General features: G+C 47.1%; 1 protein-coding gene across 2 annotated transcripts; it reads right to left on the bottom strand.

The window, feature by feature from the left end:
• Positions 1 to 8,639: 8,639 nt before the first annotated feature.
• Positions 8,640 to 21,513, bottom strand: Cxcl12 (C-X-C motif chemokine ligand 12). Of its 2 annotated transcripts, none has more exons than XM_021190724.1 (4): positions 21,338 to 21,513; positions 18,447 to 18,564; positions 16,383 to 16,469; positions 8,640 to 11,416 (listed from the first exon to the last, which is right to left on the bottom strand). In XM_021190724.1, exons 1-4 carry the CDS (start codon positions 21,396 to 21,398, stop codon positions 11,401 to 11,403), a joined length of 282 nt encoding a protein of 93 aa, XP_021046383.1. In that variant the 5' UTR covers positions 21,399 to 21,513; the 3' UTR covers positions 8,640 to 11,400. The 2 variants fall into 2 exon arrangements, with proteins under 2 accessions (XP_021046383.1, XP_021046382.1); XM_021190723.2 differs by lacking the exon at positions 8,640 to 11,416 and adding an exon at positions 11,429 to 13,895 and having other exon boundaries at positions 21,338 to 21,504.
• Between the last annotated feature and the right edge of the window lie 5,651 nt (positions 21,514 to 27,164).

Raw genomic sequence — 27,164 nt, 5'->3', positions numbered from 1 at the left:
ATAGCTTAAATCCAGTCAGGGAAGATAAGAGGGAAGAAAGCAAATATTTACATTGTGAGAGAGAGCAGAATCATAATGTAAATATTTTGGGGTTTGGCAAAGGGGTTGTGACGCACAAGTTGAGAACCACTTATTTAGGAAGACACAGAGTTATATGTATAAAACACACAAGTGCTTTTATTTTTGCTTTTGTTTTTCTCTTTATAGATTTTGTAAAGTAGGCTGCAGTTTTTTATACTAGGGAATGGGTTTCACTGTGACGCATTCATATGTATCTTTCATTGTTGGTTACTATTATTCCTCTTTCCACCGCCTGTCCTCCTGTCTCCTGCACCATTCTACTGGTTCCCTTCCTCACCCTAGAGTCCCCTGTTACCATGACATATATACTACACTAACTACTCCTGTTTCCGACTCCCTCTCCGCTTAGACCTCCCCATCCCATCTCACAGACCCTGCATAGTTGGCTTTCTTTTTTGTTTTGTTTTGTTTTTTTGAGACAGGGTTTCTCTGTATAGCCCTGGCTGTCCTGGAACTCACTCTGTAGACCAGGCTGGCCTTGAACTCAGAAATCCGCCTGCCTCTGCCTCCCAAGTGCTAGGATTAAAGGCGTGTGCCACCATGCCCAGCTTTCTGTTGCTATGATAAATACTGTGATCAACAGCAGCTTAGAGAGGATACAGTGTATTCATCTTACAGCTGATGGTCCAACATGAAGAGAAATCAGGGCAAGGACTCAAAGCAAGGCAGGACCATGGAGGCAAAAACTGAAGCAGAGACCATGCAGGAATGCCCTTTACTGGGTTGTTCTCCACGGCTCTCTCAGTTTGCTTTTTTTTATACATCCCAGAACCACACACAGTAGGCTACTCTCTTTCACATCAATCATTGATCAAGAATGACCCACGGATGTGCCAACAGGTCAGTGTGATGGAGACATTTTCTCAGTGAGATCCCCTCTCCCAGATGACTCTAACTTATGTCAAGTTGACAAAAACAAAACAACAAAAAAAAACCTAACCAACACAGACTCCTCTCTACTTTCATACAAATACAATATATGAAATGTATACACACACACACACACACATATATATATATATATATATATATATATATATATATATACAAATACAAATAATATATACAGAAGTACATATATGTGAACATAGATACAAGTATATATAAATTTAAATTCAGATTCTACCCGTGAGAGAAAATATGTAATTCTGTTTTTCTGTGTCTCACTTATTTTGTTTAATGTCGTCATCTCCAGTTCTATAAAACTGTTTCCAAAAAACATGATTTCACTCTTTATAGCCAAATGCAGTTATATTGAGTGCATCTCTTTCTATCTGTTCTTTATGGAAGCACCGTAGGCTGATTTGCCCTATCTGGGCACTAGTGTTATTCCAACAAGAAATGTGTAAGCGTTTCTCTTTTCCAATATCATCACTGCCAACATTTTCTTCCTGGGGTCAAATAGAATCTCAAGGCAGTTTTAATTTACATTTCTATGATGGCTAGGGGTGTCAAAGCACTTTTTCAAGTATTTCTTGGTTGTTTATATTATTTTCCTTGAGTATTATATACGTAACTTATTACCCTATATATGGATTGAATTAGTTGAGTTTTGTTTGTTTATTTTTACTGTTTCCCTCCTGTTTAAATTTCGGAGTTATTTATAGATTATAGATACTAATCTTTTGCCAGATGCACGGTTGTCAAACATCTTCTCCATTCTGTATACTAGCTCACTGTTTTTGCTGATTGCTTCCATTACCGGGCAGAAGTTATAAAGATCATTTCCACAAAATCCCACTTGTTGACTTAATGATTTGCCGCTTATTTCCTGTGCTCTCTGAGCTCTTCAGAGAAGGCCTTCACCCAGACCTGTGCATTGACGTGTTTAGCTCAAGTTTTCCTCTAGCAATTTCAGAGTGTCAGGTTAAGAGCTTTGGTTCATTTTGAATTGATCTCTTTTTTGTGCCGCTGAAGAGATGCAGATCTAAGTTTCATTCTTTTCCATGCGGATCCTCAGTTTTCCTAGCGCTATCTGGTGAGCAGTCTGTTGCAGCACAGGTGGCTACAGCCATGCGTGTTTAATTCTAGACCCTTCCTTCTGTTCCACTGGTTGATATGGGTTTTTTGTGATTGATTGATTGATTGTGCCATGCTGATTTTATTATTTTGCCTCTGTTATATAATTTGAGAATAATATTGTGATGTGCACAGCATTGCTTTATACTTAGGACTGCTTTGGTTATTCAGGCTCCTTTGTACCTTCATATGCATTTTAGGATTGAGTTTTCCTAGTCCTGTGTAGAAAATAATTGGAATTTTAATATGGCCCATATCGCATCTGCAGATTGCTTTAGATAGTACAGCCATTTTCATCACAATACTGCCGTCATGTATGAGTGAAGGAAGTCTTGCAGTGTTCACCTGCTGTCTTCAGTTGCTGTATTCACTGTCTTAAAGTTTTCCTTGTATAAAAGTTCACCCTCATAATTAGGTTTATTCCCAATTTTTTGGTTTTGATGCATCAGCCAGCCTCCATTTGGGGCCTGAAAGCCATCATATAATAAAGACAAATAAGTTTAATTCTTGTTTATAATTAATTCTCTGCTTCTTAAAGACTGGGCGATGCCCCACCTGTAACTCTAACTATAAATGGTACTGTACTGCCTGTTCCAGAAAACAGCAGCCTTGTTTGTTTGTTTGTTTGTTTGTTTCAAAAGGTTGTTATGACTACCTTGCCTTTGTTTCTGGAAGTTGCTGTGACCATTTTGCAATCCTACCTTTGTTTCAAAAGATTTATTATGACCACCAGTTGTTATGACCACCTTGTCATAACAACTTGTTCTGATTCTGTAACCCCCGCAGATTTGCCTGCCCCACCCCCACCCCTATTTGTAATCCCCTTACTCCTGAGCTAAAAAAAACCTGTCTTCCTCAATCCAATGCTGACCTCTTGAACCCTGCCTTAGGGGAAGGCAACCCTCGTGCATGAATAAAAAAACAGTTGCTTGACTCTAGCCATGATAATTTGGGTCCATGATCTTTTTCTTTGCATCTTTGGGATTAACAATTTGATTTTTGAGTGGGAATTTTTCCTGAGTTCTTTCTCAGCAAAGTCATTAGAGGTATATGGGAAGGTTGCTGATTTATTTTAATTACACGTGTGTATGTTCAGGCACACACATACATGCATACATGAGTGTGGAGAGCAGAGAACAACCTTGGCCGTCATCCTTAGAACACCATCTACTTCATTTTAGACAGTTTTTTTCTCACGGGTATGATTGCGTAGACACCCGGAGCTACATTTACCCACTCACCATAACTGTTTTCCAGGGCTGTTTCTCATATTGGGCGGTGGCAGGGTAAATTCAATCATAACTCTCCCTTCTTTCCGTCTCTCATGTCCTCCCCTCCCCCCATCCCCAATACACACGTACCACTATGCCCTGCATTTTTACCCGATTCCAGGGGATTGAACTCAGATCCCCACTCTTTCCAGGTAAGTAATTTAGCACTTAGCCATCTCCGGAGCTGATTTTCGTATGCTGGCTTTCTATCCTGCTACTCTGTTAAACCTTTTCTTTTTAAATCAGACCTGTTTGCTGGTACGGTTACTAGAGGTCTCTAAGGATAGGCTCCTATCATCTGGAGACAGGGATAATTTAACTGCTTTTTCTGTTTGTATCATCTGCACCCAGCCCCACTAAAACACTCAACTTTTCCTTTCAATTATTCTTGGACTGTTCTTTTGGCTTCTGTTTCTTTAATCTATGCCCTGATCATCATTTCTTTCCATCTACTGCTTTTAGGTTTAGTTTGTTCTTGTTTTTTTTTTTTTTGACTTTGATGTATATCATTAAGTTGTTTATTTGAGCTACCTCTGATTTCAGAATGTAAACACTCACATTATAAACGTCCTTTTTAGAATTGCCTCTGTTGGATGCCAAAGTCTTGCTGTAAACCATGAGAAAGAGAAGCGTAGACAAGCTCCCCAGACCGTTGAGCCTGTCTGTGTTGGACAAGTGTCCATTGCCACCCAGAGCTGTCCTTACTGCTGTAGCTCCCCTTCTGTGCATGTCAGTCAGAGGTCTTTGCTGGCAGGCTAAGCAGGTTCTTGCACACTTATGGGACTTTTCAGACCCTGTTCTCTGAGCTGGCTAGTGTGGGGCGATGTCTTCCAAGCACATTAGGAATGTGGGAGACAGTGACAGCCCTGGGATCTACACAAGTATTTCAAAGTAACCTGCTGGAGCCCAGAGTTTTTTGACTCCACAGCAATAACGGAAGACAAGTGGCTTCAAACGTTGACTTACCTGCTGACCTCAGGCACAGGGCTAGAGAAGCTCTGAGTTACTCCCCACTGATGGGGTGACCTGTTCTCACCACAATTACTTTCCAGGGCTGCTTCTCACATTGGGCTAGTTAAATTCAAGAACTGTGGCCTGGGATGCTTCCAGTTCTCAGGTCCCCAGGGTCGCTCAGTTTTAAATAGGTTCACTCTCAACACAGAGGCAATCCACTGTCTTCTGAGTCAGAGTGATTAGAAAGTAGAGATGGCTCAGCAGTTACCTCTGCTTTCCCCCATGCCTGAGGGTTTAATCCCAGCAGTCAAATAGTGGAGAGAACAGACTTGTCCCAGTTGTTCTTTGACTTCTCTGATACAGATGAGCATGCACACGCACACACACACACACACACACACCACCCCGCATGAGAGAGGGAGAAGGGAAGGAGGGAGGGAGAGAGAGGGGCTTGGTGGGAGATGAATAATTGAATAACTATTTAAGTGTGATTTCTTTCTATTCCTGACAGGTCTACAAAAGGAAACACTGTCTCATCGAAAGTTGCAGCAAAACTTGCAAGTCCATTTGCTGTGGGCTTCTGTGGCACGAACGGGCCCATCTTTTCTTACCAGAGGCTCTAGAACCTCCAGGCCAAAGTTGTGTCTCCCTTAGTTTACTTCTTTGTTCTGTGTTTCCTGTCTTTTTCTCTACATTTTCCAGCCGTGTTGTTATTGTCTCTGTGAAGTTCCAGTGTTATTCCTCTCTGGAATAGAGGTTGATTTGTTTTTTTCTTCCTTATCCTGGCTTTTGCTTTGTTGGCTCACAGCAGCGAGGCAACTTCTAGTCTGCAATTTAACTGGGGGACAATTATATTCTCTTTGAAAAGGAAGATTTATTTTTCTATATTGTGTGTATATGTCAGTGCCTGCATGTGTGTGTATGCACACCGTATGCGTTCCGGTATGTATGAAGGCAGAAAGAGTGTGTCATAGGTTGAGGCTGGAGTTATAAGCTGTTAGAAACTACTCTTTGTGGGCGCCAATTACCAAACCTGGGATTTCCACAAGAGCAGAAAGTTCTTTTAACTACTGAGGCATCTCTTCAACCACAAACGTTTATTTTAAGCAGAGATATATGTTAGCATGTTGTTACAGACCAGGGTCATCCAACCTGTTGCATGAACCCCAGGATAGCTGCAAATGTAGCCCACTACAAAAACACACGCTTACTTAAAACCAGCACAGGAGGGCTGGTGAGATGGCTCAGCGGTTAAGAGTGCTAACTGCTTTTCCAGAGGTCCCGAGTTCAAATCCCAGCAACCACATGGTGGCTCACAACCATCCGTAACGAAATCTAATGCCCTCTTCTGGAGTGTCTGAAGACAGCTACAGTGTACTTACATATGATAAATAAATAAATATTTAAAAAAATCACAGGACTATTTTTGATTACTTGACGGTATGGTTCTTGAGCAGGAATTTTCAAGAAGACTGTATCATGCCACAACATCATGCAAAAGCAAACCTATGTGTGTTCTTGATATGTGCATGCATGCAATGTCTTCAATTTTACCAAAGTTTGTGGCTTTCAGTTGTGTTATCTTCCAGGCAGATGCTCAGAGTGCCCCACAAGACTTACCTGTGCTCATAGTTAACTTGGAGAGTGAAATGTGGCTGTTGTCAATGAAGTCTTAACCTTCCATCACAAATGATAGACAGTTAATGTTGTTTAGAAGACGGATAAGTATTCTTATTTGATTTTGAAGGGTGTTCCCCACTTCAGCTGTGCCTCTTGGGCTGTTGGTGGCTGCACTTGGCCCTCTGCCTCCCCCAGCAGTCCTTGAGTCAACAGCAGACCACTGTACCCACGTTCTTTGCAAGTCTGAATGCCCAAGCACCCCTTGCCTCTCCACCCAGGTGGCTCCCTTCCATTTTCAGTGATAACCGAAGGGCCTGGCTTCACTCTGCTCTGTTTCCATTTGGTCTTGTGGGCCAAGAAGTAGATGCCACTGTTTACCCCCCAAATTATCAGAGCACCGCTGCTGAAAACTGAGAGCAGTTTATGACCCAGCAAGAGCACCAACTCTTTGCTGTTGGTGTTGGCTTGTGGACACCAAATCTCTCTTCATGTATGCTCTAAACACTCATCATGATCAGATGCTGGGTATAAATCCTCATGCAAGACATCTGGAGCTTACAGCTCAATAGACACTCTAGGATGGACTTCACCTAGAAATTCATGGTCTTCAGTTTATCCTTGGGCATCCAGGTTGAGATTGGATTCTGAGACTCACCATGTACCCGTAGGGCTACAGCTTTAGACAGGACAGTAGATATCCAACTGTCTCCCACAGGTGATTCTGGGCCACTCAGTTTGGTGCTCGTGGGTATCTTTAGGGAAGGAAGAATATCCAGGCTCTAAATGGACCCTGAGCAGGTTCTATATGAGGAGAACCTGGGCAACACATCTGAGACTTTTATCAATCTAGGCCTGTGGCCTCCATACCTGACTCACTTGGCCTAATTGACTTAGAAATTGCTATTTTGGTGTTATTGGAAGAAGTGAATCTAACTGGAGTCCAGGGTAGGGAGTATGGACCAATGCTAATGCCTTCTGAGCCTCTGTACTCTAGCTTCCTTGTCTCATATCTACATCTCTCTCTCTGAGTCCTGTTGATCAGGACTTAACGTTCTCTGCTTCTCCTCTGCCTACAGTCCTGAGTGTCAAGTCCTCACTATGAGCAGAGAAAAAGGAGGTAAGGCTCTTTGCAATATATCTCTGTACCCCTGAAACAAGATGGCCCACAGCTGACCTGGGTGTCCACACATCTAGTCACCCCCATGGTTTTCTCACACCTTTTCAGACTGCGGGGACCTTCTTACCACTGGTGTAAGTACTGCCTTTGATCAATCTATATCTCTCCTAAAAGGGTACAGCCAGAGTGAGGAAGACTCCCCACGTGCAGCCCCTAGGGAGCAACTGCTGCTTCTAATTCACAAGGATACCTTCTGGGCCCTCGAGGCCCAGTGCACTCAGTAGACTGGCTCTCAAAAGAGCATACTTTCTCTCCTATCCCAGGGACCTTCCACTGTAGCCTGAATTAGACAACTTTCTGCTCTGCCCCTCCCTGACTCTGTGTTGTATGCAAATACCTGGCCTGTTTCACGTGCAGAGGGAAAGGGGCATGATGGGTTGTGGACTTAGATTGTTTAGAGGGAGAACCGGTGATCAGTTCCTGGTGCTGGAATAGCAGCTTACTGTTCTTGAAAGAACACTGCTCTGACCCTGAGGAATCCACGGGGACTGTCACTGGCCTGGAGGAGGAGTTTCGAACTTGTCACTGAGCTTTGCTGTGGGCTGTTTGAGAAGTAAAGTCAATGGCTTTTCCTCTAGTTCTATGAACTTCCTATCACAGGAGGTATAAAGAGGGAACTTTCTAGAAGCGTGGGGTGGGCTTTTCCTATCATTCTAGCTGGTCCTGTATCTCTCTAAATTTAACTCTGTTATGGATGGTATATGACTGAGACACAAGAGCAATTAGTATGTCTCAAGTCATGATGTGGGCAGAGAGATTCAAGCTCTTGCCCGTTCCTTATATCGTCACACCCATGCAGGAAGATTAGCCACACATTGCCTTTCCTGGAGCCTCCCACCCTTCTAATTCTTGTGTGTTAACCAACTTAGAACTCACATGAAAACTACCCTATAAGTAATGGAAAATGTGTGGGTATGGAGGAGGTGCGGTGAGACCTCAAACACCGCGGATTTGGATATTTGGAGCTGGTGCTAGCCTCTTACAAAAATGGCTGAATGTGGGATGAAGAAAATCTGAAGACCAAACTGTAAGAGAGAAAGGCTGTCTGTTGGGGAAGCAGGATTCTTGGAGGAAGCTGGCCAGCAGCAGTCAGCAAATCACCCTTTGACTTCCATTAGCTCCCTCACCCAGGATAGGAACATGCAGAATATTGTGGTTTCCAGCTGTCTTACAGTTCTTCCTCTGTCACCTTCCCCCATGCATGTGTAGCGTGGGCCTTCCTCTCCCAAATTCTTGTGACTGTAGGAAAAACTCCTGGGACTTTACACTAAGCCATTGCCTTGTACAGTGCAAGGCTGTCTGGCCTCTAAGGAGCAATCCAGGTCATGTGGAGAAAATGGAACACCTTCCCCTATAGAGATCTTCTGACACCGGCAGTTAGACCAAAAGGAGTGAACACCAGGGCCTGCTAAGCTTTTCTGCTAAGACTGCACAGTCTTAGAGTCAGGTTTGAGGGGGTAAAACCAAGTGTGGAAAATCCCACGTGGTAATGTTCACTGAGGATGCTTGGCAGCTACATTTGAATACAGAACTTTATTAGGAAAATGGTAGATGAAGATCCATCACTTTCACTGATAATGACTTCAAAGTAGAAATGGCTTCTCAAATAACTGTCATATATTAAAAACAAGAATAAGAAAGCACACGCTGCATATAGGAAGCTGCCTTCTCCTGGACCGTTTTCACATTATCTGGGAGACAGAACTGAAACAAAATACAGTATTCACCACACGCAACACTGAACCCATCGCTGCTTAGACACTGCAAGCCCATCCATCGAGGTTGGCAACTTTGCGGAGTGGGTTTTGGGAACTTGGCGAGGGCAGAAGTCTGTTGGGGGAATTTGGAGGATTGTATGGAACATTTTGAAGAATGAGATTACTTTAAAAATGGGCCAGGGAAGCTGTTTGGAGAGAATGCATCCCTGGCTCTCATCCAACTGAAAAGGGTGCACGACCTGGGGATGACTGACTTCTGGGAGGAAGCCCCTGGTGATACCACTGAGATAATCACCCGTGAGAAGATAAACAGAACCCACTGGAGAGGCCTTAAGGCCTCAGGCCGAGTCCCACAGAGGAATGCAGCCTACTGCCCTCCAAACCTCTCTCAAAGCTGACCAGGCAATGAATCAGAGGGCTCTTCCGCCTCGGTTGCACTTCCTTGCTATGTCCCACCGTCCTCGGGAGCCAGCAGCAGTGTCTAAGCACCGGGTACAAATCTGGGTTTCAACACAAAGCAGACTGTTTGTCTCCACCCCTCTTTCCCTATCCAGATGCAAAGGCTGGTAATGGAGGGACTGGATGCCTGGCAGGTTACTTGGCGCCCAAGGGAATTCTGGCAGCCCCAGGACCAGCAGGGACAGCGAGGTGTCCTGGGTCAACAACCATTCAAGGACTGCTGTGCTTGTATTTTGAAAGCCAGAGAATGCGGGGATTAAGGTGGGGAGAGACCTTTCCGATGTAAATGTCCTATTTAAATGCGCATTTGCTTGAGGCAGGCTGTCTCCAGCTAGAAACTGACTGTCAGCAGAGGAATTGATACACAAATACAGCTCCCTAAAGTTCCTGCCCTTCTTTTTTCCTCACCTTGAAGAAGACTTTGAAAGGATCCCTAACTGGAGTGAAGATGGAAGGCTGTATTTGTTTCCTCCCAAGCATCACCCTTCAAAGCTTGGATTAGATGCAAAGTGGCTATTGCACAGCAAGCCAGTTGTGCGGTTTCTATTCCAGGGTTTAAAAGAATTCGCTATCCTCATGGGGAATCCAGCTCTGCAGCTAGCCCTATGCTCCTCATTCCAACCTGCTTAATAATTTTAGTTTTTTTTGGGGGGGGGGTTGTTCAAATTTGATCAAAATCTTGCTGGTTGGATTTTTCATCTGCTATGAACTCAACTTAAAGGACTATTTGTAGAAATCGCCCCCACCACACACAACCCACTAAGAATTCTACACATTATTCACTCTCAAACACCTGTTTTTGAAGACTATCTTTCTGTAGCGTACTTTCCCGTCTTTCTCAGGTGTCCAGCCAGCTGGCCGCTGCCCCCTTCCTTTCTTTACTGTTTCATTTGAGGAATTAGAGACTGGCTCTCAACTGGGCTTTTGCCAAAGCGGCAGTGAACTTGCATTTAAAACTGCAGAGGACAAAACACTCCCGGGGCCACGCTTCCAAGAGCAGCACCAATCCCACCCTTCGGCTGTCCTAAGGAAAGGTAGGTAGTTCATCCCCTTTCCAGGGAAATGCCTGCCCATCAGGGCCCAAAGCTGATGCTCTTATTCATTGACTTTTAAAAATAATTGAAAAGAATTGAGACCTGTTACTCCTCAACAGAAGAATGCATTTGGTTCCAAGAAGCTAGAACCCCACACTTTGAAGCTAACAGTTATGGAAATATGGAGGGTCGAGCTAAGTGCTGTTGCAAACCACCTTTCTTTGGACTTTGTGTGTCTTAAAATGGGCCCATGAGCAGGGAGACAGTAGGGCTGTTTCCATGACTACAACCTGGACCTCGGGGCCATCACCTCACACTCAGCCTTTGCATTTGGGTTAGAGACAGTGCATGGACGAGACATCGATCATGGACGAGAAGGACACAAGCAGGGGGTTGAAGAGACAATATTCCAAACAAGACATAGATGCGCGCAGGGTGGGGCAGGGGGAGAGACACCAGACATTGGCTTTTCCTTCTTGCTGTCCCATTTGAATAAAGGATTTCATCTCAAGAGTCCTTTTTCAGGGTCATGGAGACAGTCTTGCGGACACATGGCGATGGATGGATGAATGGATGAGACAGAGTGATGAGCATGGTGGGTTGAGGAGGACAGCGTGGGATGAGGGTGGAGCTCGCTCTTCCCTGGCCTCACACTCCTGCCTCAGCTTGGGAGAGCCCTGCAGTTCTTAGGGGGTAGGGACACCCAGTTCCTATTCAGAAAAAAAGGGTGAGCCTCCTGTCTCAGCTCAAAGAGACAAAGGTGGGGAGCCACTACTCAGAAGGCCCTCCAAGGGAAAGATACGAGAACAAAGGAGATAACATAGTGGCCTTGGCCTGTCATCAATGACGTTGGAAAATCAGGCTAAATGAAAAAAATGAAAATTACCATGTATCTTGCTACATAATAAAATGTGAACGTACATCAAAACTGTGCAAAGCAAGTAAGTCCCTTGCAAATGGCTTCAGCCCTGCTCAGGAGCAGAGGAAGTGGCTATGGGCCCTTCCCTAACACTGACTTCAGACCTAGGCTCCTTCTGTAAGTTCCTCGGGCGTCTGACTCACACATCTCACATCTTGAGCCTCCTGTTGACAAGAACAGAGGAGACACATTAAGGCAGTTTCTCACCATGTGCCTGGGATGCTGCGTGCGTGCGTGGCCCAGCGCTGAGCCACAGGCCCTACTCCTTAGTTCAGCTCGCAGCCACCGATCTTCCTTCCAAGGCCTGAGAGAGTGGGAGAGCAGGGAAGGGCACAGGGGCTGCCGCTGAGGATCTGGATGGTGGCGGGAAGCAGAGAAGACGGGTGAACATGCCAAGCGCAGGGTGAGGCAGACGCACACTGGCACAGATGGCATGGTACAAGGAGCACACGATAAGGCACACCGCCTTAACCTTAGGACACTGGTGCTGAAACTATACATTGACCCTAGCAGCAGCAGGTGCCCAGCGTTCCTGGGCATCCCCAGGCCTCAGAACTCCAAGAAGAGGCCATTCCCATAGCTTTCATCAAATAATCACTCTTGCTTGAAATCTCTTGGCTGGTCCCACAGCACCAGAAGAGGTCTTTGGCACTCAGGAGGTGGTCTCTGGAGCTGCAGATCCTTCTGGAAGGCGTTTATGCTAGACAGTGTAAGGACTACCCCTCTTGCCTGCCTGAGAAGTTGCAGGAGGACATCCTACTTCAACCCATCCTTAGATGAAATCAGCTTCCCAGGCATTTCCATGAGGACTCGGTCCAGTGGGCTGGGGTTGCCCATTAGATGGGTTTCGTTAGCACAGAGGGTTCCTGGGAGCTTGCTGTGGTTCCTAAGAAACAGTCTCTACGGACAGCTCTCCTAGGAGTTAGAGACGGATGGTGGGAGGCAGAGTCCATGGGCATTACAGAAAATGGTCTTCCAACTCAGGGCAGCCTCTGTTTGGCCTTTGGTTTCTAGGGACCAACAGCTCTTCCCAGGGTCTGGGAAGGGCGGGGTATCCCTGTCCTAGCAGAACTATGGCTTGAGCACAGATCTGGCCCGCAGAAGTGTTTTATTAATCATAGGAAGGATCCAGCTGAGGCCACTCAGACCAGACTATAGCTGGCTGCCACAAGACAAACAGTAGCCCCGGGCTTGAAGGGTGCCCATCAATAGTCCAGCCTGCTCTCCTCAGATCTGAGGAGAGTATATGGAGGAGGAGAGCCGTCCAGATCGTGGGTAAGAGCTGGTAACACAGGTCTTCCCTGAATCCCCCTAGGGCTTTACCTGTTCAATGCTAGAACCTCTAAGGAACATAGAACTTAGGAACCCAAGAGGGCATGACACACAGAGCCCTGGGCCTTCCTTCCCCTGCAATCCATTTGACACATCTTCAGAGCATTTCTTCTTTCTGCACCAATTATGAAAATTATACCGAGAGGTCTGGGGTATAAGATGTGTGTGTGTATGTGTGTGTGTGTGTGTGTGTCTACATGAGACAAAGAGGAAGGTGAAGAAAAAAGTCTTTTTCCAAAACACTACTAAAATCAGAGCCTTGCCTTCCAATTCAAACTGGCAAAAGACAAAAACAAACAAACAATCAAAATCAGACAAAAATTGCCAGGTGAGGGTGGTGGGTTGGCATAGTAGATAATTCCAGAGCTTTAACCCAACTCACAGAAGGCAGACATCTCTCAGGAGTGAGGATGGAGGCGTAGTGCCCAGATAGCATACCATCCCAGGGATTGTTGGGACCAAAAGTGGGGAAGGACAGACTAAGAGTCCCTGAAGCTGCTGGCCCTTCAGAAAGTTCCAGAGCACATCTATCCTTCCCACGAGAGACCCGTTTAAAGACTCTAAAGTGAACTGTCCAAAGAAAAGATTTCCTGAGAAGCAGCTGACATGTGTTCTCTGAGATTTCACACTTCCTGCTTCTCACCCAACACCGTCTGCAGAAACCCTTCCGGGCTGGAGTCAAAGCTGCTCCCACAGGCAGGGCAGTGGGCTGAAGGCTGCTCTGGAAAAGCTGCGGGTGGGCCCGAGAGCAAGTCAGTTACCGTATGTCCTGAGAAGGCCACTAGGGGCAGTGTGGCTGAGGGGAAGGCACATGCCCTTTCCTGGCTAAGCAGAAGTCCCTGGCCTTCATGGGATTGTAGGTGTGAGCCTTGTTAAGTCCTGGCCAAGGGGGCTCAGCTCGGGGCAATGCTGCCAGGCTAGGCAAGTTCTCTGTGGCTTAGCCTCCGCCCCAGTCTCTGCACATCTTTCTTCATAGCTTTAGCAGACAGAGCAGGGCCTTAAGAAGCACATAAATACAGCAGCTGGTGTGGCCACCAGGGCAGGAAAGCCTAAGCACCCGCCCCGGGGTTGGGGGTCTGCCCCCAGAAGAGGGAAAAGTTTACCATCAGGCTTGAGCACCTGCCCGGAGTGTGGGGTCTGCCCCCCGAAGAGGGAGGAGCGAGTTACAAAGCGCCCAGAGCAGAATGCACTGCGGTCCATCGGCAGGAAGCGGGGAACTAGTTTTTCCTTTTCTGGGCAGCCTTTCTCTTCTTCTGTCGCTTCTTTTTTCCTATCTTTTCTTTTTTCCCCACTTTTTCTTCTCTGCGCCCCCTTAGATAAAATTAGTAGAACCATTAATCACATTGCAGCATAGAGGAGTGTACCTATCTCAGCTTGCTCAATGTTTAGCATTGCCTTCCGAGTAGATTTAGCTCGGTCTTCCGTTTGAGGCCTGGAGGCCACTTGGCTAACGTGGTTCACAAGCAATTTATCAAAATAAACCAGATACTTTCCCCACCCCATAGTTAAACAGGGGTGCCCTAACCCTATGACCCTGGAACCGCTTACAGGGACTGCCAGTTTGTCAGGTTGGTCCTGGTTTTGAGCATGCCTACCAAGGCTCACCCTGAGAGGTAAATGCACATCTCAGAGGTCAAGGAAGGAAGCTCTGGGCCTGCCTTCCCTTTCAATGCAGAGGTGAACTCTGCCTTCACTACAAATCTGCATTTCAAATTATACAAAGCAGGGGAGGTGGAGGCCCCTGGGCTCAGGCAGCCCTCCAAGAGAGGCCGAGAAAGGCAGGATGATTGATCCCACTTCTCTTTTCTGGATGCTGGGGAGCATCCCTAGGGATAACTGAGATTGTTCTAGAGAGCTAAGGAGAAGGATGGTTAGCAGAGTTTTTATTAGAGCAACTGGTTTGTGACTGTCACATTAAAATGATTCAAGCTGAATGGTATTTAATGATTTATGGGGTGAGGCCACCTGTTCCCACAAAAGCCTGATATTAACATGGCCCAGCATCATGGGATTTTTTTACATGGGAAAATAGGAAAGCTAGATATTACTGGAGTTGAGTCTGGGGATCACATGAGGATGTTAGGAGAACTGAGAAGGAGGGGGAATTAGTGAGTCAAGTATTATTCATTAGAAAACTAGCTTGGGTTAAAAAAAAATACACAAAAACTTTCACTGCAGACGCAGCCTGTTCATGAGACAAGCCTGCCGCAGTGTCTGTCGCTCACCGGGACTGCAGGGCAGCCTGCAGCACCGGATCAGCAGGTACACCTGTTTTTCTTCATCTTCAGAAATGGATGTGCACTCCATCTAACAACTAGTAGATTTTATTTCAGGTAAATAAATTCCCACATACAGTAGGAGGTTTACAGCATGAAACAATTAGCATTTTATTGCTAGTGCATATAATGTCACAGTTGATACAATTTCATTCCAAGTGGAAAAATACACCGTGGCTGACACCGGAAAGCTACAATACATTTATATGTCATATATATTTCTTTACAAGTTACCAGTAGCGCAAGATCATAGAGATTATCTACTGGCATTATTATGGCTCCACTTCAAATATATGAATTGACTACAAATATATTCTGAAATACATTTGTCTTCCAAAGAAACATAAAAAGTGCACAAAAATATATGTAAAAAATGCCTTGCAAATAGTTACCAAAAACCACCAGGGCCATCTGTGATCATAAGAATGTATGCAAGTTTTATCTTGTCTCCATTTCTGATTGGAACCCAGAATCCCCACTGTGGCTTAATAGCAAGATTCTGGCTTATTCATTATTATTATTTTTTTTCCATCACTGATATTTGATCAGAGCCCATGGAGCCACTGTTGAAATATATAGGACTCAGGGACAATTACAAAAGTCCAAATCCTCAACGTTTTCGAATTTAAACTTCCGTGACTTGTGTTTTGTGGGTAAATCTAGGCATGCTCTCACATTATCCAGGAGGGTCTGGCTCCATTCTACAGGAGGTGAAAGAAAAATCTCACAAAGGGCCCAAGTGAGAGGAAAGCAGAGGGAAGAGAGGGAGGGGGCACCCCACATCGCTCTCCTTCCTCCCAATGCAGCATTGGTCCATCAGGCTACAGAGGTGAGAAGCGGAAGTCAGATGAAGCATGCGTTTGGAGGTAAGCAGAGAGCAGGACCGGCTAGGAAAGGGTCTCTGAGCACAGCCCCAGGGATAACTTCTAAAGGAAGCTAGCTTCCCTACCCAGGCACTGAATTGGATAAGGAACCTCTGCCTGATCTTGTGTTGAGTGACTCAACGGCAAGGCATCTGTCGAGGAGCGCCCCCTGCAGGACAAGCCCTGCAGCGTTCCTCGGACTCTGCTCTGGAGGAAGGTTAACTCTCTAGGGCGCCCTGCAAAGCCGCCACCTGTAACTGTGCCCAGAGGCCCAGAGGGAAAGAGAAGCTCCAAAGCAAACTGAATACAGACCTTGAAGTAATCACTGCTTTTAAAAATGAGGATGAGGATGAGGAGGATGGGGATGGGGATGAAGCTGACTGGTTAGGGTAATACAATTCCTTAGAAAAACCCCAGTTATAGAAGCTCCATTGTGCACGGGCGAGGGCACGGATGAATATAAGCTGCAATATCGTACCATATGCTATGGCGGAGTGTCTTTGTGCTGGCAAACCTCAGCGTGACCCCGGTCAGTGCTGTCCCGCCGGCCATCCTGGCCAGGGTTCAGGCTCTCCTCCCCACCACTGCCCTTGCATCTCCCTCGTCTGTCAGCCTTCCTCGGGGGTCTACTGGAAAGTCCTTTGGGCTGTTCTGCTTACTTGTTTAAAGCTTTCTCCAGGTACTCTTGGATCCACTTTAATTTCGGGTCAATGCACACTTGTCTGTTGTTGTTCTTCAGCCTCGCACTGCCAAAACACAAGGGGAGAGACGCCGTACAGCCAGCCACCCGAGCGGGAGAAAGCGATCGTGTGGGCTCACCCGACACACCCAGCTGAAGGTCCTCACTGCAGGGCCCAGCTGCTGTTCCTGGAAGCCTCAGTTTTGGAAGACATAGCACTCGAAGCGTGTTGGGACCACCACCACCGCAGAGTTAGGGACGTGCTAAGGATGCTTCCCAGGGGACACAGAAGAGACCACAGCAGAGGCATTTGAGCTTCTGGCCAAGCCAGAGCTTGGCGAGTGAGAATAGTGAGTGAGAAAGCTAAAGGAAAAGGACGACTATCCTACAGGAGTCAGAGTGCCCAGAGGACGTGGGGCCTGGATGACTGACATCATGGTGGGGGGAGGTCTTGGAAACTTCTGGAGACCTAAGAAGTTTTGACAGATCCCCTTGATAGCACAGGGGACAGACAAACTTAAGGGTAGCTCTAGAGGAAGAACGGCAGAAGTCCAGAAGGGGAGGAACAGGGCAGGTGAGATGAGATTGTTCAAGTGGGCAAGGCACAGTCTAGACAAATTGTCCAATGGTTGCCTGAGCACGTTTACAAGTTCACAGAATGCTTCAAGGTCTTAGCTTTGTGGATTTGTTAAAATTGACGCAGTGTTCTTTCTCCCATCCCTAGAACTTCCTAATGGGGAAATGAACTGATGAGCTTATGTCCTGGTTATTTTCCATAAAGTCCTGGATGCCAGATAATTCAAAAAATAAAAACAAACACAAACAAACAAAAAACAAAACCAACCAAACAGAAACTACGGGAGAATACTCCTCCCTAGCTAATGGACTGTCTCTAGGGAAAACAAATGCCTATTCAGTGCCCTAGGGACACGTAAACCTCTTCAAGCAGGTTGCCCCGTAGTTGATCAGTCATTCAGAAGGATGTAACTTCAACAGGGATCAGGGGTGTCAGTCTGGATCCTGTCATTTATTAACTTAGTGATCACCCAGAATCAATAGTTGTATTTGACACTGTAAGTTCAAGGGCCGTTCCCAGGACAGTGCACCAGCACAGCCTATTCCAAAGTAAATTCATCATCTTTAAAATCCCTTTCTCAGGAGAGTACTGTATTTTAATCAAAACAGAAAAAATAATGTTCATCATCAAGATCTCCAAAGCATACCGTACATAACACAGGAGCGAAGACTAGAACGGAAGGCTGAGGAGCACAGGAAGCCTAAGCAGACACTGTTGGGTGACAAAACCTTCAGGCTAGCATTGCTCCAGCTGCTGCGTCCTTGTACTGCTGTTAGTGTTGAGTCCTCTGAGGATGGGAACCCCTGCTGGGAGGCTCTGAGCCCTCACCATCCTCAGGCATGGCAGGACAGACTAGCACATGACACATCTCTGCCAAGTCTACCAGACTCTGAGTGAGATATTTACATCATGTATAGGTTTTGGGGGCTTTTCTTATTTCCCAGGTAAATGTAAATCAAATGCTGGCAGCTACCATCACTCTCCAGCAAACTCGAAAACTCTTAAAACAAAATGACCTTTGAAAGCTGACCTCTGAGCAAGTGAATGCAAGTGAGTAAAACTGACACCCCCCCCCTCCCCTGTGCCATCCGGACCTTGTAATTTTTTTTTTTATATTTTCTTATTTTATTTTATTTTTGCGCTATATGAGAAAGGATTAATTTTGGACACCAGAGCCTTGAGAGTGACACGACAGACACAACTGTCGATAGCTGAGGGCTGACCTCCTTGGTCAAGTCCATGGCTCTTTCTGTAGAGAGGTGGCCCACTGTGCTGCAAGAAACAGCTTGGAAAGCAAGAGTGAGAAACACTGAGGACATCAGGGCTCTGGGGAACAAAAGTCATGTCTGATGGCATATCAGTGTCCCTGTGGTGGTGGTGGTGGTAATAGCTGCCCCTAGTTATGCCAAGTCTGAGGCCTTCTATACCGTCCGTGTTCCTCTGTGGGGGATGATGACTAAGACTTACACAATCTGAAGGGCACAGTTTGGAGTGTTGAGGATTTTCAGATGCTTGACGTTGGCTCTGGCGATGTGGCTCTCGAAGAACCGGCAGGGGCATCGGTAGCTCAGGCTGACTGGTTTACCTAGAGGAGGTGTAGAGAGAAAAGCAGGACCAGTCATTATCTGCCTGGTGCTGGGGGTTTGATGGTGCTAGTGGGGAAGGCTCAGGAGCAAAGGTGGGAATGGCTACAGAAAGATTGCTACAAAGACCATCCTTTGCTAGGGAGCACAGCGAGATCTGACTTGGCTCAGCTTCTAAAGGACAAAAGGACCCAGGGAAAGTGGGGTGGAGGGGTTCTGGGCTCCCTCCTCGTGTCCCTCTTGTGCAGGCTTGGAGGTGGGGGACTTCCCCTCTACCACCTGCAGTTTTCCCTCCTCCCACTCACCCTTTCCTAAGCCCTGGAAATCACAAAAGAATCCAAAGGGGAGGCCCCTGGATTTATGGTCTATCCAGCTTTTCCCCAAAGCTGGGGTCAACCCTGGCTTTTATGGTCACTACCTGGATGCCTAGGCCTCCTGGATCCGATTACCAGCTTTGTTTGCCAATTCACCAATTTACAAAATGCTATAATTGACACTCATTAGTGTAAATTAGCAAGGGGCTCCTTTAGAAGCCCTCTTAAGACCCACCCTTTAAGTCTAGAATTGCAAACCCTGAGGACTGGATTTGTAGCTGCTCCCCCAACAAGAAGATTTTATCCTTGCTCTACTTAGCATCCCCAAATGTTTAAATTTATGGGTCTTTTCACCAAAGTTTAAAAGTATGGCTGAGAATAGTTAGCCCCAGGATTTTAAGTTTGCTTATTTAGAGTTCCAGGGGACATCTGGGTATTCTGAAGTTCACTGCCTTTGGGAAGCAGCTGGAGAAGTGGAGCAAATTAAATATATGATGGGAATATCTTCTTCTACAGGTGTCGTTTAGCTAAGGGATGCATGCCCTGGGAAGGGTAATGTCTTTAGACTCTAAAGCATAGGAAAAACAGACTTCAGGTACAGACCAAAGTCTAAACCAGCTCTGCTGCCACCCCGGACTTGGGAATCTAGAGAGCTTGGCTTAGGAAACCAGGGTCCATTCAATCTAACAGGCCTGGGAAGCCTGCTGCCCTGGGTTTAACCAAAGAAGCCTCGGGTGTCTAATGTCTAGCTTCTGAGTTAGATCAGCTAATGGGAAAAGACAGGAGCCACAGCAAGGCTACCCGTGCTGCAACTTGAGGGTTGTGTAAGATCAGAGGGCACACAGGCGCTAGGAGGAAAAAAAAAATGTCCTGCCTACAGAACAAGTCTGATCCAGACACTGTCCTAGGGTCAGAATATGTTGAGGGTGAGACACCCCCTTTACTCGGGACAATTGCACTCCAACCTTGAGGACCTCAGTTCCTCCATTCCTGCCCCATACCTAACTTCCCAGAAAGCAGGACTGTTTGCTCGAGGCTGTGACCCTTGCAACGTCACTAGCTCATTCAATTATTAATGCCCAAATCAATGTGCTCCCTGATGGGGCACTGGGGGCCAGTGGGAAGTCGCAACCTCCCGGGTGCTCTCGGTAACGGTAAAAATAAAAACCTAAATTGCCTTCCATTTAACTACTCCGATCAGCATCCGACTATTCTTTTACAGAACATTTCCCTCGGACTAGGCAATTCCAACCATACTTAGCCAAACACAGGTTCCACTCCTTCCTGTACCCCGTTGTTCACAGGGAAAGAACCCAAACCAACACGTTGGCGCACTTGGACAGCATTTAGATCGCAGCCTCACCAAGAGCCCCGACTGTCCCTCAGTTCTCTCCAGAAAACACCACAGAGGAGGAAGGCAGGGGATCGACGGGTAGGGTTTTGTTTTGTGTTCGGAGGCAATGGTTTGTTTTGTTTTACAGCAACGGTGTCTTGTAACAGCGCCGAGAGTTTTCTCTTCAGTGTCAAAAAAAGAAAACAAAATGAGAGCCCTTTCCCAGTGAAAGAAGACACCACCCTGGGTCTGGGAGACTGAACTCCGCTGCAGCTCTCATTCCAGAGCTGAGGACTCCGGGGCTGGCTACAAAAGCGCCGGTTTGCAGGTGTGTTTGGGGGTTGGGGAGAGGTGTGCATATAGCTTGGGTAACTGCTGCGCCTTTGTCTAGTGACCCCGGTAAGAAGAAAAAGGGGCAGCGAAGAGACGCGTGCTCAGGTCCGCGTCGCTACGAACCAACGAACTGTGCAGAAGCGCGGCCCTGGCTGGCAGCGCGAGTTCAAGAGCTGCGCTTTGCTGCGCTGCGCTGTGCTGCGCTGCTGGTGGCCCCGAGCCCCTCGAGGGTGCTGTAAGAGAACCCGCTACAGCCGCAGGGGACGAAACTCGGCCTCACCACCGAACCTATAGCCAAGCCAAGCACTTCGAGCGACTTGACTGGCCTTTAAGAGTTTGCTGACACACGCACCACCCGAATGAATCTCCTGCACGGTCAACTCTGGGACCGCGCTGCCCTTCGCCTCTGGAAACATCTGGGCGCCGGTGGACACTAGCTGAGTGCAGCTGGCGCGTTCCGGGGCCCAAGCCCGGGACACCATCGCCCACGCTTCCATTCCGCGCCGACCCCACTCTTGCCCAACAATCCTGCGGGTCTTCCCCTGTAGCCCTCTCTAGGTCCTACGGCCGCTCTTCGCGGAGCACAAAACCTCTTTGCGACCCGTAGTGCACGGGAAAGGGCACCCGGAGGGAGTGCGCCCTGCAAAGTGGACTGCCCCAAGTTCGCTAGCAGTGAACGGCGCGGAGCGAGTTCTTTCTCTGCGACTCAGGCGCGAGCAGAGGAACCGCGGACCCGAAGGAGCCCCGGCGCAGAGCTGCGAGCCTTTCCCGGGCCCGGCTGCGGATTACACTCACCGTCACTGATGCAGAGCGCGGCCAGCACCAGGGCCAGCACGGCGACGACCTTGGCGTCCATGGCGTGGGCGGGAGGGTGCGCCGGAGGCCGCAGAGCTGGACAGCAAGAGGACACCGAGGTGGACCGAGAGTGAAAGTGCGGCAGCGGGAGGCGAGCGCTGGGCGCTTTAGAGGCGAAAACCAGGCGGGGCGGGGCGGGGCTCGTCAAGGGGCGGGCCTGGAGTGTGGCTGGGGTATCTGACGCGCATCCCCTGCGGAGCAGCCGCCCTTCCAGTCCCCTACCTACCCACCCCCTTCTTGGCGCCCTCAGTGTCCGCGGCTCCGCGGGGTGCTGAGACCTTTGATCTTCCAAGTCCCCAACTTGGGCGGGCTCTTTGGACTTGAATTGTAAAGAGGCTGGACTGTACAGCATAATGCTCCCATCCTGCAGATAGAGAAACTAAGGGGCTGTCGAAGCCAAAAGCCGTGAAATAAGAACCCGAGAGACGAAACGGTCTGTTCCAGGCCCGAAGGTCTGTTGCGCCGCATCCCAAAGTTGCCAGGGTACCCTTTCTTTGTGCCAGGACCTTAAGCTGTCCCACCTCATGTCCAGGGTGTCTGTGCTGCAGTGGACTGCTAGGCTTAGATCAACGTGGACCAATCTACAGTTGGAATAACTTGGACTCCCAGCCAAAGTCTCACTACAGTCGTCCCCGGGAAGATGCATTCTAACGTAGGGCTGTGCTGCCGAGCAAAGAGAGCAAAGAGACCAAACGGGTCTCCCAGAGATACTCAGTGCCGTGATTTTCTTTGTCACCTCCGCTCTGTACCCCTATTCTGTCGGCTGGGGAATGGTGGGGGTGGGAGTAGAAGGTGGGTGGTTACATCTCTCACCCTGAAGAATGGAAACGGAGGAGAAATGACTGAGTTTCAACTCCCGCGAAACGACCTGACTCTCGGTGCTTGATTTTAATGGGTGTTCAGTTAATGGAAGCTGGAAATAACTTCTTAAACTTCAGTGCTTCCTGTCTTTCCCAAAGAAAGTCCAGTGTTCTAAAAAGGACGAAAGAGTTCCCTACCGCCCCGCTCCCTAAAACCCTGCTTCCGAAAGTGGTCACTGGCGCTTTACAAATAGACACATTGATGTTCAGCCTTGCTGGTAGATCGTTGTGTTCCACTCTGGTCAACCAAAGCAACCCCAACCGGGTGTGGGGAGACACGGGGGAGGGGCAGACCGCATCTTGGAGGGCTAGAGGCTGGGGGCAGCGTCTTTTGGACCTTCCGCTGCCACAGGCAGTGTTGGCCATGTTTCGATCACTTTTCCCACATAGCCAATTCACGATTTGGATTCTGTTATCACGTCTACCCAAGGGAGTGCACAACAGAGACTTGCCTCTGTCTCAGGACAATCTGGGAATCATATTTTTGAAGCAGTGGCCAGGACCTTTGGGCCTGGGGCTCCACCTAGGGACTAAAGAAGGGTGGACGAGGTCAAGAGGAAAATGTTCCAGCCATGAGAGTGTCTTAAACAATTCCGCAAAGCACTTTGCATCCATTCATTTGTCAGGCGCACTTTAGGGACTCAACTTCAAATCTGGAACCGCGCCGACTTGGTCCCCGTGTTTAAAAAGTAGCATTCCAGAGAAGGCAGCCATCCATTTCTACCGGCTTTTGCACTATCCTGAGCGTTCAGGAGGCTAAACTCTGAATTTGTTGGGCCTGTTATACTGCAGGATCGGCAGAGGCTAGGCTCCGGCGCCCTCTGGTGGTCTTATCTCCCATGCTCCCGTAATCTGAGATTAGGCGCTTGTAAAACAGTTTAAAAAAAAAAAAAAAAAAAAAAAAGACCAGATGCTCTTAGGTTAAAAACTCTGAGCACAAAAACTTGTCTGCTGCTCCCATTCAGTACATCTCTGAGGCAAGGCGAACTTATCCTGTAAGTTTATCCAAAGCAGGTAGGTAGGTGTCCAGATCTCTTGCTACTTGATGTTTGCTATGAAATCAGGAGAGACCCACTTACAGCCAAGGAGTGCGGGTAGGGGGAGGGGTGTCCTGTGCAGGCTAAGAGCCAAGCAGAGACCAACAAAGGCTCTGGCAGACTGAGGCTCCAGAACAGAAGCTGATGTGGGCCACATCTGTCCCTACCCTCCAACAACCATTCATTAAAATACGTTCAGTAGATTCTCCTACAATGAGCTAGCATGCACTAAGAGTTCAAAGTATTTAAAAGAGAAAAAAATCCTGGGGTAGGGAAAGGAGGGCTAAGCAACACAAAAGCCAGCCATCAAACGTAAGTCACGTAAAAAAGTAAGACCCCAGTGAGTAGAGCCGCCGCAGTAAGCGCGTAGGATTCAAATAGGGTGGTCAAGGACCTGGATTTTAGATTTAATGAAAGAAAAAAGAAGATTCTACAATTTTACAGTTGGTGAATGATTTTTATTTAAAACCATGTCCACTTTAGAGGACTCCACAAAAAAACAGATGCGGGGGTGGGGGTGGGGGTGGCACCGGTTGGTCATAAGCCTTTTGAATTTTCTCTATGCCCAACCAAAGAAGTATCTCCCGAGCTTGGGGCTACCTTTGTTTATGCAACAATCTCTGCTCAGTTCCATTCAGGTCCTCTGTGGGAAGCCTTGTTTCAGGGAAGGCACACAAGCAGCTCATGTCTCTGTCAAGTCTGCAGCTCTCCTCTACACAGCATGGGATCAACGGGGGTGCGGGGGGGGGGAGAGGCTGCTGCCTCTTGGTTGCTGTCCCTTGGCTGCTGCCCCTTGGCTGTTGCCCCTTGGCTTGTGGTATAGACTATCCAGAAATCAAGACGGGAGTCTGGAGGCTGACTTTAGAGTTAAAAAACAAGCATGTCTGCATGGCCAGCCTGTGGATCCCTGGGGCAAGCATCCGCCCCTCACCCCTCTGCTTGGCCAGGGCAGCTCCCTGCAAAGTTCACTGGCTAGCCTTCCGAGGTTGGCTTCTCAGGGCAAAGATGGAGATTTGCACCAAGTCCTCATCTTCAGTGTAAATGCCAAGATAACTTCCATTGTCTCTTTCTCAAAGCAATATTATTATGGTCTTTTAAAAAACGACAGCAATAATGCACAGCAAGCAGTTGCATCATGATACTTGCATGCATGCATATAATGCACCTTGACTATAGGCACTTGCATGTGTGCATGCAATGCACCTTGAGGATAGACACTTGCATGTGTACATGCAATGCACCTTGATGATATTCAGCTTCCTATTACTTTTATCCCCTCCTTTTCTCACTTCCTCCTCCTCCTCCCACACGCCCTGTAGTGTCTTAGCTTCCTTTTCTTCATTTCTCTATATTCCGCATATGAGCGAAAACAGGCAATGCTCGTTTTTTTGTTTGTTTGTTTGTTTTTTATGAAATTGAACATATGTTCCCTTGACAATGACATGATTTCACCTGTCTTTATGGCTGAGTATAGCTCTGTTGTCTATATAAAGCAGATTACCCATTCATCTATTTGTGGCATCTAGGCTCTTTCCATAATTTGGTGATGCAAATATTCCACAATAAAAATGAGCCCAGGAAGCACTGGTTTTAGATGTAGATTTATGCATTTTAAATTAATATAAAAATATGACCATACAACAGTTCAAATATCAAGATTGGTCCTATTTTTATGCATGATTTTAGTTTTACAAAGCGAGTCAATTTATGCTAACATATGATAAAATAATCTAGGTGGATGGGGACAACAAATCTTGAAAACAATATAAAAAGTCCAGAAGTCTGATATTGCATACTGTCTTAGCCAGACTCTCCATTTAAAGTGAACTATTTGGCTTCAAAGCGGTGAAATGCAAAATTGAAAAGGAAGTCCTCATCGTCCTCACTCATACTCTGCTAGGCAGGAAAGAGTCAATCAAGGAGTGTGCAGATCCTAAGAAGAGGATGGGTGTCAGTGCTCCTGGTCCCTCCTCCATGCAAGTCTAATGGGGCTCAGTCAGCAGACAGAAGCTTATGCTGTCACCCCCCCCCTACTGTCTCTGCTCACACAGCTCTGACACCTTGTTTAGATGACCTACCTTGTATGGTAGTGGAGCTGAAGTAGTCAAATGCCCAGAGCATTGTTGCTGTCCCTTGAACCATTTGTATGCACTCCATCGATGGTGGGGCTGGGTGGCTCACCAAGTGTCAAAGCACTTGGCCCAGAGAAAGTATTTCAGAAGATACTTGACAAATCTATTTCTGTAGGACTTTGGCATACTGGTTCTGGGTCTATCACACTGGGCTTTCACTAAGACCACATTTTCAGTAGAAGCCCTCCTACTGCAGCTTCAAAGACAAGAAGCTTGGACCAACATGGGAGAATCATTCAGGGAAAATGTCACCAGTGCACGTGACCACCAGTAAGCCATAGAAACGTATGTGGGGACATAAGTCATTTCTGTGACAGCCATCTAGAGGTCTCTTGAAGGTTTATGGTGAGGGCTGAGGCTCAACATGTGTTGAGCTGGCCATGTTTTCCTTGACTGGATCCCAAACTGAAGTTCTGAAAAATCCCCTGTCATCAGGTGGGGAAGGATCCCAGGAAACCTGAGTCAGAAAGCACTGGATTTGGGATACATGCATAGGCAGGACCACCTGCAGGGAACATGCGTGTCCATCAGGCCAGGATGTCTGTCTAACATGATCCTGCTCAGGATGACCAGACACTCGAAGGCACAAGTATTTGCCAACGCACAGCGTCCCAGATTTAATGTTCTGTGGAAAACTTGAGTTTCTCAGGGTCCAGGCCTGAGAGTAGCCCACTCTAGCTCCCAAGCATGGAGAATCAGGTCTGGATTTGTTCCACCTCTCCATGCCTAGCCATCTTGACTTCAGCCAGCCTTCCTTTCAGCAGACAGGGCTCAGTAGCTAGGATACCACTAAGGATCTAAACTGGAAGACAGCAGTTGCACCTCACCAGAGGTATTGATTTCTGTGGTTCCAGTCACCTACAGTCAACCATGGTCTGAAAACGCTCAGTGGAAAATTCCAGAAGTCAACAATTTCACGTTCTAAATTGTATGATGTTCTGAATGTGATAAAACCTCTTTCCCTATTCATCATATCCAGGATCCCGATCATCACTCTGCCCAGCATAATTCACAGAGCATACACTACCTACTTGTCTCTTAGTGCTGCCTCAGTTACAGATGAAAGCCACAGGTCACCTTTGCAGGGCTTGGTGTTGCTCATGGTTTCAGATATCCACGGTTGTTCTCAGAGCACACTTGCAACTACTGTGTGTACCATGTTCTGCTAGCCACAAACCTGAGTGACAGACTGTGAGCTTGGGAACATGTGTAACACTCAGTCACTCAGCATCCCATTCTTGTCCCCTTTGTGTCCTCACACCTGCCCTGTGAGATTAGCTCAGTGTCCACTGCTCAACTTGCAGAGTCAGATCCTCACACTCCTTTAAAAACAAAACAAAACAAAACAAAACAAAACAAAACAAAACAAAACAAAACAAAACAAAACAAAACTCTGAAGACCTGGCTTTTAAATGTAGTTTACAAGAAAACCGATTTGCTACACAGAAATTCAAGACACCTTTGAATTTCAGATAAATAATGTTGCTATTTTTGTTGTTCTTGTTAGAATATTCCACATGTTTTGTGGGGTATGTTTATGCAGAAAATAAGTATTCGTTGTTCATCTGAGATGCAAGCTTACCTATATACCTCGCAGTTTCTTTGGTAAATCTAACAGACTTACTTCAGGATCTACACTTTAAGAGATCCCCCTCCTTATGGGCTTTCTGCCCATTCAGAACTTGTGGATAGAAAGAAATAAGAGGCCTATTCTTGAATTGTCCACTTTCTCGTTGAG

Source organism: Mus pahari, chromosome 2 (genome assembly GCF_900095145.1).
Source record: "Mus pahari chromosome 2, PAHARI_EIJ_v1.1, whole genome shotgun sequence".
In the NCBI taxonomy this organism is placed as follows: domain Eukaryota; kingdom Metazoa; phylum Chordata; class Mammalia; order Rodentia; family Muridae; genus Mus; species Mus pahari.
This window is presented reverse-complemented; position numbering and strand designations above follow the sequence as displayed.

Excerpts from the sequence above, each read along its gene's own strand:
- Cxcl12 (XM_021190723.2), bottom strand. The coding sequence starts at position 21,398 with ATGGACGCCAAGGTCGTCGCCGTGCTGGCCCTGGTGCTGGCCGCGCTC. Across the intron at positions 16,470-18,446 it reads AACTGTGCCCTTCAGATTGT|TGCGAGGCTGAAGAACAACA; the intron begins GTAAGTCTTAGT and ends GTGTTTTGGCAG. Across the intron at positions 13,896-16,382 it reads CTGGAGAAAGCTTTAAACAA|GGGGCGCAGAGAAGAAAAAG; the intron begins GTAAGCAGAACA and ends ATTTTATCTAAG.